This window comes from Actinia tenebrosa, unplaced genomic scaffold (genome assembly GCF_029948245.1).
Source record: "Actinia tenebrosa isolate PJP-AT-01 unplaced genomic scaffold, QUT_ActTen_1.0 utg344__unscaffolded, whole genome shotgun sequence".
NCBI lineage: Eukaryota > Metazoa > Cnidaria > Anthozoa > Actiniaria > Actiniidae > Actinia > Actinia tenebrosa.
Genome location: NW_028292606.1, coordinates 822353 through 835709, shown reverse-complemented (window position 1 = coordinate 835709; position 13357 = coordinate 822353). Strand labels below are relative to the sequence as shown.

The 13357-nt window shown below is 34.9% G+C and overlaps 2 protein-coding genes across 2 annotated transcripts in view; one reads left to right on the top strand and one right to left on the bottom strand.

Moving 5' to 3' along the window:
* LOC116286566 (uncharacterized) overlaps positions 1-8531 on the bottom strand; it is a 72951-nt gene extending 64420 nt beyond the window's left edge. The window contains exons 1-2 of the mRNA XM_089025448.1: positions 8435-8531; positions 3772-4089 (exon numbers count right to left, since the gene is read on the bottom strand). Of these exons, the coding sequence (XP_088881574.1) occupies positions 3772-4089; positions 8435-8489 (373 nt within the window). The 5' untranslated portion in view covers positions 8490-8531. The remainder of the gene's footprint in view (positions 1-3771; positions 4090-8434) is intronic.
* Positions 8532-10512: 1981 nt separating this feature from the next.
* On the top strand, positions 10513-12836 carry LOC148904291 (uncharacterized). The gene has a single exon (XM_089025449.1). It carries the CDS (start codon positions 10517-10519, stop codon positions 12734-12736), a length of 2220 nt encoding a protein of 739 aa, XP_088881575.1. The 5' UTR covers positions 10513-10516; the 3' UTR covers positions 12737-12836.
* Positions 12837-13357: the final 521 nt, after the last annotated feature.

Sequence of the window (13357 nt, the reverse complement as noted above, 5' to 3'; positions counted from 1 at the left end):
TTTCTACTCTGGAACAGGGTATATAAAATCGCGCTCGCTCTGGAACAAGGTATATGGAATCACGCTCTCTCCTCTCTGGAACAGGGTTTTCAGCGATCTTGCACTGGAACAGGGTATGCATTTCAGCGATTTTTACTCTGGAACAGGGTCAGGGTTCCGAGGGCTCAGCGGCACATCCCTACCCTAAACAGGCAAGAGTACCCCCCGGGGTTCCATGATGTGATATGATGTCGTGTTCATTGCTCAAAACGTTATTCAAAAAGTTTAAAACTAAATAACATTCCTAAAATTACCGGCAAACGAGAAGCGAACTAGAATGACAAACGTGCAAAAATAATTCAGGTGAAAAAAGTGTACCTGTTTTGTTATTATGGTAAGAGTACTTTCATTTTGAATTTCATTCAATAATTTTATAACTTTCTACAGATAATTTATCTAAATATTGAATGAGTTCAAAATTTTCAAATATTCAACTGTTTATTGAGCTTTTCGACCTAGTACATGATTCAATAAAAATGAGCTTAAATTTGTGTTGTTGTGAGATATGTTATTTTATAAAGAGCGGTATCTTGTCTTTCACTTTCAAAAGCTAAGAAAATATCTTTGTGTTTATTATAAATCGCATACATAGAGATTAGATATAGATATAACATGGGTGCGCGGAGATTTATCTTCGAGTGTTGAAAAGATCTCTCACCCGTTCGCTACGCTCACTCGTGAGAGATCTTTTCAACACTCGAAGATAAATCTCCGCGCACCCATGTTATATCTATATCTAATCTCTATGTATGCGATTTATAATAAACACAAATATAATACTTTTTTTTTTTAAAACGAAGCAAACGAATGAAAAAAACTGAAAAGGATAAAACATTAACAGAAAGTAAAACTATATAAACAAACATAATACAGGGGGGGAAACACACGTAAAAAAAAAAAAACACTTTAACAACTCTTGTGGATAAATGAAGGACTGCGAACAGTCAAAATTATGGCCTTGATATTCAAGATTAAGAGGAATATCAAGAGGAATTGAAAAAATAAAGAATATGTAATAAACCCCTATCGAAATTATCTTTGATGCGAGGCAACCTTGATATACAAAAGAAACCTCACACCTTTTGTCGACAGAATATGTGCCGTTTATTTTGTATTTTCATGTTTAGATCCCATTCAAGGAGGGCCTATTATGATCACTGTCGTTTTATTGATAAGTGATCCAAGAATAATATATATATTTAGGCACTGTCTAAAAGCGGAGCTCCCGATACGAAAGTCACAGGTAGCCCAATTTGAATGAATCAGAAAGGTAAAAACAAGATCGGGGAAAAAATCTTCAATTATTTTTCATTCGAGATGGAGACAATGTCTCCCATAATAAAAACCATGCAGTGAAATCGAATCGAAATGCACTACATTGTTTTCTTTGCGTGAGTATACTCTCCCACTAAGGAATTTTGTATACAACTCACCACCACCCCCAGGGACTAGTTTTGTTTTTGGAAGATTCTTTGACAAAGTTTTCCATGGCCGATATTCTTAAGCTTTGAATTCCTGGTTAACTTTACTTTAAAAAACGAAAGACAACTACAGACAATCTAACACAATATCAGGTTTAGTGAGATTTACCTTGGATGTCTTTCATTGAAATCAAAATTTCGGAGATTTCCTAACTTTTTTATGGACAAATGAACCAGGCATATGAAGACAGACTAGAAAACTGCTTAAGAAAAGGTGAGCAAAACATAAGCTTACTTTTACTTCTTTTACATGACAATGTTTGGTTATCCATATGAAGAGTTTGGGTTTTTATAAGAACCTATTTTTACCGCAATGAAGTTAATAGGAAATAAATGATTTGGTAGCATCAGAGAGAAAATTAGCTGGAGATCATAACTGTCACCAAATGTGTCATCAGTTAAAAAATAGTTTTCTGTTCCTAATTCTTCATTAAAATATTTTATTCCTTTCATGTAAGCCTTAACTACTTTTTGATAAGCTTGAAAACCTAAGCTTACTAGATTTTGAGATTCGATTTGAATTCGATTTTTATCCATCTGTTTTCAATGCGCGAGAAAAATACGGACACGAACGACCGAAATAGAGTTTTCGAAAAACAAAGTTTACATTCAGTTAAACTTGTTAAAAAACAACCGAGACAAAATAGAAAATAATGCAAAATGCAATGCAAAATACAAAATGACTAATTTCTTTGTCATTAATTGGCATTTGTAAATGTTTTTGAATATTTTTTTAGCTTTTTAACGTGCAAGACATAGAGGATATTGCATGGGCGCGCGGAGATACGAAATTTATCTTCGTGTGTTGAAAAGATCTCTCACGAGTGAGCGCAGAGAACAAGTGAGAGATTTTCAACACGAGAAGAAAAATTTCGTATCTCCAGGCGCCCATGTAATATTCTGTTTATTATGTAATCATCCATAAAATCAACTCAATAAGCTTTTTATTATTATAAAAAGTTTTTATTTATAAACTAATAGCTTAAATACACATGGTAACGATATTTTCGAATGTGAAAATAATGAAAATATCACTTTTTCGAAAAGGAGAAATAGAGGTATTTTATGTATAATTACATGATAAATTTAATAATAACATATCTCAACAACACAAATTTCTTAGCTCATTTGGATAATCATACTAGTTCGAACAGCTTAATAAACAGTTGAATATCTGGTGTAATTTTATATTATAACTATGTAATTACTATATAATTGTATTTTATTTTATGTTATAACAGACAAAAAACTAAAGAAAGTGCAAATTAACTGACAAGAAGCTTAAGATTGTACACATGGCACGGCTTTTAATGATCTCACAGCTAAGTATTTGCTAATAAATCCGTTTTTTTATTACTCATTTAATTAGAAAAGTTGCCAAAAACAGATAAAAAGGTGGAAAATATTGTAAAGATATTTTTTACCTTTATAATAGAGACAAAAAGCGATACAAATAGAGAGCACTACTTCATGTGAAGTTTAAGCTTATAGTCGAGTTCGCAAAGATGGATGAAAACATTGCCGCCGGTTGACCGTACTGAGCTTTGTACAGTAAAGTTTTCAGTGTCATTCTTTGTTTTCAATGCTATAATATTAGCTAGTAGGTTTATGCTAAAACAATTAGACTACTCGTTCTCGTTTTCTATGAGTCAAATAGTCGATTCGACGCTACGCGCCTCATTGACTATCTATATATTGACTCATAGAAAACTCATCCTCGTAGTCTAATTGTTAAATAGACTCAGCTTGGGCATTATGTGATAGGATGACACCTACAACTGTTTGATTCCTTTGTTTTTACAGAGAGGTGGGGTTGAATAGTTATGAAAAAAATGTCAAAAAAAGCCTTGGAGTGTTCATGGTTCGAGTGCCCGCACTGTATTTACAATATATGTAAATATTTCACTGTTTTGAAAGTATAGACGCACATTTTTGATATTGCCTTGTTTAGAATCAAAATATTAAAAATATTTCTAATTCATTTCTATTTGCTATTTAGTTTATTATTATTATTATTATTATTATTATTATTATTATTATTATTATCATTATTATTCATGACAACGTGATTGCAATTAACGTTCAGAAGCAACTTAAAAAAGAAACAACCAAATGAAAGAATCTTATTCTCAAAGAAGTGCCAAATATCGTTGTCTGAACTTTAAGTGGTAAAACATCAGGGAAATATTCATTCGCAAGTTTTTAGACACATAAGTTAAAGTTAAATTTTAAATTAAGGAAATCTACTTACTCTTTGGCTTGCCACACACCACACCAGCATCCTCTCCGTGACCACAATTATGAGAACGCCACCCGTTGTGTTGGCAATGAAAAAGTGATTCTTCGTGTCCCTGACAATGGACATTATCGAGAAGTATTGGACCACTGCCTTTACCAAACGCTGCACAGCATAGAGAGCTTGCTGCATTTGGGAGTCCCAGAGAACGACACACAACATTAGCATCGTTGAGATCCCAACTGTCATCACAGACTGTTCCCCATGTTCCATTGTACAAGATTTCTACACGCCCTTCGTTGGGGGATTTTCCACCAGACAGGCGTATGCTGCCTGTTTTAAGAAAAAGAAGTTTTAATTTTTGTAATTTCAATTTTCCACTTTAGAAACAAACTATGGTCTTTGCAAAGCCTTGTGCAAAACCACACAGCAGATTATCGTTCTAGTACAGTATCACATTCTAATTATACATGCTAATAAGTACTTCAAGAGATAATTGTAATGATAATCATTGTAAACTCAACGCTTGTGGATCGCAAACACAGAATGGACAAGAAAAAATTAACTATTGATTAAATAAAAATAAGTCTCATATCATAAAAGTAAAACCTGGAAATCATAGTTTGATTTTATTTGGATTCTTGTTCGCCTGACTACTTCTTGCAATTGAAAAAGGAGTTTACAGTCAAATTCGTCATATGGATGATAGTAAATTTGCAAAGTTTCGTAGAGATTGCTCTGAAACTGAGGAAGATATGAATTTTTGAAACCAAGCATTTTTACAAAGTAATGTATGCTACCGGGCATGGCGTTGACCGGTAAGCCTCGTTTTCGTGTATTCCACATACATTTCCTTACAAAAATTTCACAAATATTCTTGGATTCAAAATTTTATAGACCAAATTCAAAACTCGCACCGATGTGAGGCTTAAGTTGTGAACAAAGGAATCTGGCGTGATTCAAAAGTCGCGAATCACGCCAGATTCCTTTGTTCACAACTTAAGCCTCACATCGGTGCGAGTTTTGAATTTGGTCTATATCCTCGGCAGTTTCATTGTATAATAATGTACGCACTACGGAACAATAATACGAGTTAGTTAAAATGCCACGGAGTTTGGTTGGTAACTAATGCTAACAAACCTGTGGCCCTAACACCCAATCATTGTTATGTACCGCTATTTGGGAGGGGGTATTTTGGAACATTTTTAGGTGTATTTTTCTTTCAGAACTTGGGAACACTTATTTTTCCCACGTCAAATTTATTCCAAAGTGTACCCCTTTTCAATGTGTTTGTTGTTGTTGTTGTTGTTGTTGTGGTTTTTCTCGCGCAATGCGTCGATTGGTCTCGCAGTGCCGTAGCATTGGCATGACGTTGCCCACGCCGTATTCATGCCATGGTTCGGTCATTTGATTGGATGGAGAGCAAATTTTCGTGTAATGTGATCGGTCTGGCGTATGCCTTGCTATGTCACGACCGTTTTTCACAGTCATACGAAAACTGCTCTATATCTTTTAACCAGTGAAGTGGAATGAGACCCGATTCGTAGAACTATTTGTAACAGGAGAAAATAGCGTTGCGTTAATGACGTCACTAAGTTTTAATAGGCTCCATCTAAAATTACTGTGACAACAACTAACTTGACCTAAAGACTCGTGGCGTCTGACGAAATAAATATGTTTATTTCAAGAACCGTGAACATGGCCAAATAAGCGACATAAATTCGTTTGGAAATATGTTTAAATGGTTATTTGTTTTTCGCTAACCGTTCTGAAGTTCTCAGCGATCTCTCCATTATTGAATATATTCTTCAAATATAGTTTTCTTAAATATTCAAACCAGTGAAGTGAAATGAAACTCGGTTAGTAAAAGGATTCAAAACTTTAGCGAAAAGTATTTACGGCCAAAGTTACCAGCTCTAATACCGCGTAAAATTTAACGACATATTCATGTATATGCCTTATTAACTAAAAACTGAAAGCCTTATTTTCATTTAGGCTCTACTAACCCACGCGATTGAAGCCAGAATACTGCCAACTGAGTAGCTGTATTAATACTGATTAATATCTGAATTACAAACCTAGAAATATTCTTTTACTGCTCAATCATATTACTTCTAAAGCCCGGAATAACATAACATAAGCCATTAATCTATGAACACGTCATTCAAATCCATATATGGGTACTCTTGAGCAAGAATGTACTTTTCGCGAGACGGTGAAGACAATAAAAAAACCAAAGGCATTTTACGACTGGGCTGCCACACGCAACCCTGGGCCAGTAATTAAATGGCTTAGCTCTGAAAGTGTAAGAAGAATTGATCCAAGAATATCCAAGTTACAAGGGTTACGAGATTGGTCTTACAAAATTTTCCATCTCAAGGAAAATAGATAATCGTTCTTGCGATTTTTTGTTTATAGTTCACTCAACAAAATTTCAGTAAAAAATGCGAAGCGACGCCGTTCATCTTTGTCTATTTGGCGGCCGTTTTTCAGTCCATCGCGCAACTGAAATGCATAAAAAAGATTAGTTTTTACGGCTTTAAAATTTTATTTATATGTTTTTAAGTACAAAATGATAGAAAATAATTGTTTTGACATATTTTTGGCCATGTTGCCGTAGCGACTTAATTCGGTACTCCTACGGAGTACAATTAACACTATAATTGCACTCCTCTCAACCAATCAGAGTCGAGTAATTTCGTTGAGTGTACTATAAGCAATAATACAACGAAACTTCACAGAGGTCGAATAGATATTCTTCATACCGGACGTTGTTGACGTGTTGCTGATTTAACAATATAATAAATTAATAGAATTATTTAATTGTTAAATCAGTGTTCTTGAGCGTTATTTAATTTCGAGGGCACCTATCCAAATTTTTATCTTTTTTTTACGGATTGTATGCAATTTAAGAAATTTTCTTCATTTCTCAATTTTTTTCAGATATTTGAGACTTTTTAAACATTATTTCCTCTATGCAAGATACTTTTCATAGAAAATGTTTAAGAAAAAATGAGTGAAAATCAAGAGCAAAACTTTTGACAAAGTGCCAGAAGCATCCAGAGCACTGACGTCACCACCGTGTCCCTAGCCTCAATCAGGTAACCACTGTGGCCAACTAATCAGAACGCGCGTTATATACATATTTTTTCATAAAGCTTCCCATGGACATGTAAAGATCCAATCAGAATGCAAGTAATATTTCAGCTACTTTATCATCTACGACATTTACTTTAGGATTTTCAATTGAAACAAATTTTAACGACATTTTAAAAAATGTGTGATTAATGTGAGGAAAATCAAGTTTGAATCGATTCATCAGAACGGCTAAATCACAGATACAGAATACACCGTTTCAGAATTAGGTCCCCTCCACACGTATCCGGAAATTTTCGCATCCGCAATTTTTTTTTTTTTTTTTTTTTGGATACGAAAATGTTCGCGTCCACACGCAGCGTATTCGAATCGTTTTCGAATCGTTTTCACTGTCCACAGGTATCCGGAAATTTCATGATCCGCCCTTATGACGCTAGTGCCTACTCCCTTTGACGGATGGTTTTTCTTATTGAGCATGCGCAAAATCGTGGTTACGTCATCGCATTCGAAAGTTTGCGGATGTATCCGTATTCGGAGCGTATTCGAAAATCATTTCCACTCTGGAGACCGTTTTCGAAATTTCCCGATACGGATGAAAAAATTTGCGGACACGTGTGGAAGCAGCCCGTATCCGTAAAAAATAAATTGCTGATACAAAAATTTGCGGATACGAGTGGACGGGGCCTTAGTCAAGAATACCGGGTTAGCCTCAATAATTTCAGCCTCAGAATATTCAAAAAATACAAACGGTAAAGAAGAAAGAATTCACAACTTCAGCAGTTCAAACAGTTTGAAATTCCACGGACTTCGATTTGAATTAGAAAAAAAAATTCGCCAATAATTTTTATAATGGTAGTCAAATGTGCCCATCATCCAAATGATTATTAAATATTGTAAAAACTATTTATAGGACTACATTTACAATTGTCATTTAATGTAGTTTGGAAATTAATTTTGATGAGTTTTGCTGATGGAGAAAAGTGCATAAAAACAATGGGATAAAGGAGATGCGAGGTCCAGAAATCAAAACCGTTAACGCAGAGGTGAGTGGTGCACCAAGAAACAACCTCAAGGCTGTTTGTTGAGAGTTAGTCAAACGAGACCGACAAGAATAGACAAGTTATCGAATATAGACGTTAATTTTACTGCGTCATAAGAAGATTTACTATCTAGCTGTCGATATATAATTTTGATTCTTTTAATTTGTTCAGTAAAACTTCGATATAATTTCAACTCCCATAATGATTTTTTTTAAGGAAAGAAAACTTTAAGAATCTGGAAAAGTTCAATTGGCAAAAGAGAACAACAAATCAAACAAACATTATAAAAAAACTTGGCGTTGCAAGAATCGAAAAGCGATCCTATCTGTATAGTAGGACTATCAGTCTTATTATTTTGGATAATGAGGTATTTCAGAACCATTAAACAAATATTTAAGAAATCAGTTCGCCCTCGATTTTGTACTTTCATTTTGAAAGACAATGAATGTGGATTATGATGTGACGAAGCTTTTTAAGAAGGAAAAGGTTTAGTCTCCTTGTTTTTAAAATAGAAAGAGGGGGAAAATATTTTAAGAGTTTACCTTCACAGTATAGCAGCCGAAAAGCCACAAAAAGAAAGTATAGAGCCCTCTTCATCGCTCTTCCTTTGCATTAGGATCATGCAATTATTAATCTGACTGCAACTGGAAAGTTATTGAAGCAAAGCAACCAGTCCCACGAAGTTAACTTTACTGTAGGTTATCATCACGTGACAGCATCTCAAGCCACAACAAAATATATCTGAAATCTTTAATTATATATATTTTTCTTGGTTTTATCTTAGAGGAAGTAACTACATCAGTCTTCCAAACTTTATTGAGAATATTATTTAAATTTAGTTAGGTATAGTATCAAGGTGAAAAAAGTTTCAATATCCTACGAAACAATATCCTACAAGCTACAAAGCACTCAAGGTATGTCAATAAAAACAACCTTTTTTTTATTGAACTAATATCACATATAGCATTATAGCGAGAATTTTAGTTGATTTACTTTAACTTTACATAAAGCGAGCACTTAATTATATGACTGTTATATGACAAAAATTTTTAATAATCATTGAAGAAACCATACATATAGTGATGATCGTTGGTAAATATTTTTAACATGAAGCAGTAAAAATTTGCATACCTAATGAAGAGTGGCAAGATGACATAGTCACTAACATACTGAAAGTATAAAATTTCCAAAACTCAAATTAAGAAATATTTTTTCAATTCGATTGATCCGCCTATCAACAGATATTAGCGTGTTAAATATATTTCTATTTACGCGAAACATGGAAAGAAAGCTTGTTTTATTCCAGTGATCCAAAGAATTAATATTCGTTTTTGTTAAAATTCTGGCAATTTCATCTTATACATAAGTGATTGCCCCTTGTTTTATTTTCATATAATCAGTGTCCCCAGAAAGTGGCTTAATGCACCACAAACAGAAGCCTACACATATCGAAGTACAGCACAAAACATGCAGAACAAAAATTTCACCTATAGAAATAATGCTTGAATGCACACAAGAAATAAGATATTTGGCACAAATAGAAGTTTATATTTTCATGCTGGCTTATGTGGGGTGTCTCGAAAACGAAAAGCTCGAAAATAATAATAAATAATTAATGATAATACGTCTTTATTTATATAGCGCCATTTCCTAGAAGAGCAATAGCGCTGGCATACCTCTAAATGTGGACTAGCACTTGCACCCGAAACCGGATCCGGACTCGGACCCAGACCCGGACCCGGACTCGGACCCACAAAATCATTAATAATAATAATAATAATAATAATAATAATAATAATAATAATAATAATAATAATATAATAATATAATAATATAATAATATAATAACATAATAATATAATAATATAATAATATAATAATATAATAATATTAATAATAATAATAATATTATTATTATTGAGAATAAAATCACTCAACTGCGCAAACAAGCATCACAAATAACGGAAGAAATACGAAGACTAACGAAAAATGGAAGACTAACACCAAAGCTAAGAAAGAACAGGAAGTGGATGAGATCTGAAATAAAGAGAAAAATAACAAAACAACTACTACAAGAACTGAAAGAAAAAAAGATCAACCAGCTGAGAATCAAGAAAATTCAAAGAAAGAGAAAGCTTGTATCCCACAACCGGAGAACAGCAAACAAGCAATTCGATCGCTGCGAGGCTAAATTCTACGACCACTGCAAAAACATAATTAAATCTGACCCAAATAACGACCGACCAACCTACAAGGACAAGATACCACAGCACCCAACCACAGCTAATTCATCCCTGACAGCAAACGACTTTAACGACTTTTGGAGGCCTATATGGGAAACAGAAAAGGAGACCAACCTAGAAGCTGAATGGATACATACAGTAACGGAAGCAATGACATCCACAATGACAACACCAGTAGAGGACACAGTGAACATCGAAGAAAAAGACATCCACTCAAGCTTACGAAAGAAAAAGAATTGGAGTTCACCTGGTAATGACAGAATACCTAATTATTGGATAAAGACATTAACAACTACACACAAAGGACTTGCAAAGGCTATAAGCACAATTTTCGATAACGACATACCACTACCAGACTGGCTCGTAGAAGGAAAGTGCATTATGATTCCGAAGAAAGAAGATCCACAAGCCAAAGATCATCGTCCAATCACGTTGCTCAATACAATGTATAAGACAATAACATCAGTCGTAGACAGTAAACTTAAAGAACACCAAGAAAAACACCAGTACATGCAGCTAGACCAGAGAGGGTGCTCTACAAACTCAATGGGATGCATAGACAACCTGATAATTGATAAAACAACACTAGAAGAAGCAAGAGATAGAAAGAAAAACCTCTCATGTGTATGGATTGATGTGAAGAAAGCTTTCGACTCAATTAATCATGAATGGCTGGCTCTCACCTTACAAATACACAACGTTCCAACTAAGATAAAGAACTTTATTAAGAACACAATGAAGAAATGGTCCATCACACTAGAGGTCAAGATTGAAGACAAGAAAGAGAAAATTGGTCCAATACGTCTGAAGCAAGGAATTCTACAAGGAGACTCGTTCTGCGTTAGATTATTCACACTCTGCCTCAATCCAATAGCGTGGTGGTTAAGAACCACAGAAGGATACACATACTCACACAACAAGCAAGAGAAGCTAACACACTTACTTTACGTTGACGATCTAAAGACATACCACAAGTCAGCTCAAAAGGCGCTATTAATAACAAAGACAACAAAGAGTATGTTTGAAGACATCGGACTTTTCTGGGGTTTGGACAAGTGCGCAACAGTCAACATCTTACGAGGTAAAATAGAAATAAATGAAGAAAGTGTAAAAATGTCTGACAATGAAGAGCTCAAAGTGCTAGACACTAACGATTATTACAAATTTCTCGGTAAATATGAGAACTCGACGCAACTAGAGGAACAAGTCTATAATGAAGCAAGTAAGGAATACCTGAAACGCTTATCCGTAATATGGTCAAGTAACATATCCATGCCAAGAAAAGTACACGCGACCAAGACCTTTGCCCTACCTGGTCTTCAGTACCACATGTGGACAAGCGACTGGAAAATAAATCAACTGAAGGACATAGACCGACGCACAAGAGAGATAGTCAGAAAAGAAGGAGGAATGCACCATCACGAATCCATCAAACTACTCTACCTACCAGAAGAACTAGGAGGAAGCGGTATGAAAAGCGTTGAGGACACTTTCAAATTAACAACAATCAAAATGGCAAACTATATCAACAACAGCAAAGACAAGAGGATCAAGCATGCAAGAACGCTTGAAATGAATAGAATCGCGCAAGGTAGAAGGTCAATTTTCAAACAGGCCACCAAGTACGCAGCAGAATATAACATCACGTGCGACTTTGATGATACAGGCACTAAAATACCTACAAGTAAAGACCCTACACCTGCCAACGAGATCAAAACGATAACCTCACCTTCACCAAAATCAATAAAAGAGCTGCTGCAATCAAAGATCACGGAGAAGTATATAAAAGAAACAAAACAGCAGACATGGCTTGGAGCCTACACCAACCAACAACTCCAAGACAAACAGATTTCACCAACCGCCAACCAGATCCTGAAGAAGTGGAAAAACATTCCCGACATTGTCTACAACGTAAACAAGAACATACGCCAACAACTACTACCAACAAAGACATACCAACAAAGCAAAGCACAGATGACCATCACAGACACCAAATGCAGAATGTGCCATATGGCTACAGAATCAACAACACATGTACTGAGTGGCTGCTCAAAGATCGCCCAAAGCCTTTACACAGCCAGACACGACAGAATGCTGAGACCGATATACCACTGTTTGCTGGAAAAGTACAACTTTCAGGAAAGCGACAATGGAAAGCCATGGTACCAACAAAGTCTACCATCAGCAGTACTTCAAAATGAAAAGGCAAAAATATACTGGAATGTACCCTTTCAACTTGAGAAAGCTCCAGAAAACAGTGCCAATAAACCCGACATAGTTGTACAAGATAAAGAAACTAATGCTTGGACACTATTTGAAGGCACAGTTTGTCAAGTTGGTAAGATTGCGGAGAGAACTGTTGAAAAACAAGAAAAATACACGGAACTACGTGCAGGCATCAAAAAAGAGTGCAAAAGCTCAAGTGTAAATCAGATTAACATAGTGTTTGACTTTCTCGCAGGACATCACGAACAGCTAAGAAAAGACCTAAGAACAATTACAAATACAGACAGGGAAGTGAACTTTCTTATAGAACGATGCCAGAAATGGATTTTAAGCCAGAACGTTAATATAGTCAAGAAGTTCTATGAATATGCATAAGCTGAAGAAAGGATTGAAAAAAAATGATGAACTTAACCAGCCTAGACTTAGTCCGCTGGTCAATGTAAACATGATATATACAGACAAATAAAACTTGCCATAATAAAACTACATTATATTGATATAATGAGGACTTTTATCAGAAAGAGAACATAAGCCTGACCAGTCTCCTTTTCCTGATATTGGCACACTTCAATGAACTGCAACTTGCTCTACAGCCGTTTGCTTTATTACTTGGAAACTCTGCACAATTCACTTGTGGTTTCTCATTTAGTAAGAAAACAATTCCCTATTCAAACAAGCATTTGATTTATGAAATTGATTTATTGGACATCTTCAAGCAGGTTTGAATTTTATTACTCAGAACATCCGTGGCGAAATGGATTAGCGCGTTGGACTTCTGATTAAAAAGATTGTGGGTTCGAATCCCATCGGAGGTGAATCTTTTGCCCTTTCACACATAACTTTATAGGGCATAATGCTTTTATAGAGAATTTTTATAAATGTGCCCATCATCCAAATGATTATTAAATATTGTTAAAACTATTCATTGGACTAGATTTTCAATTTATTACCATTTATTGTAGTTTGCAAATTAATTTTAATGAGTTTTGCTGATGG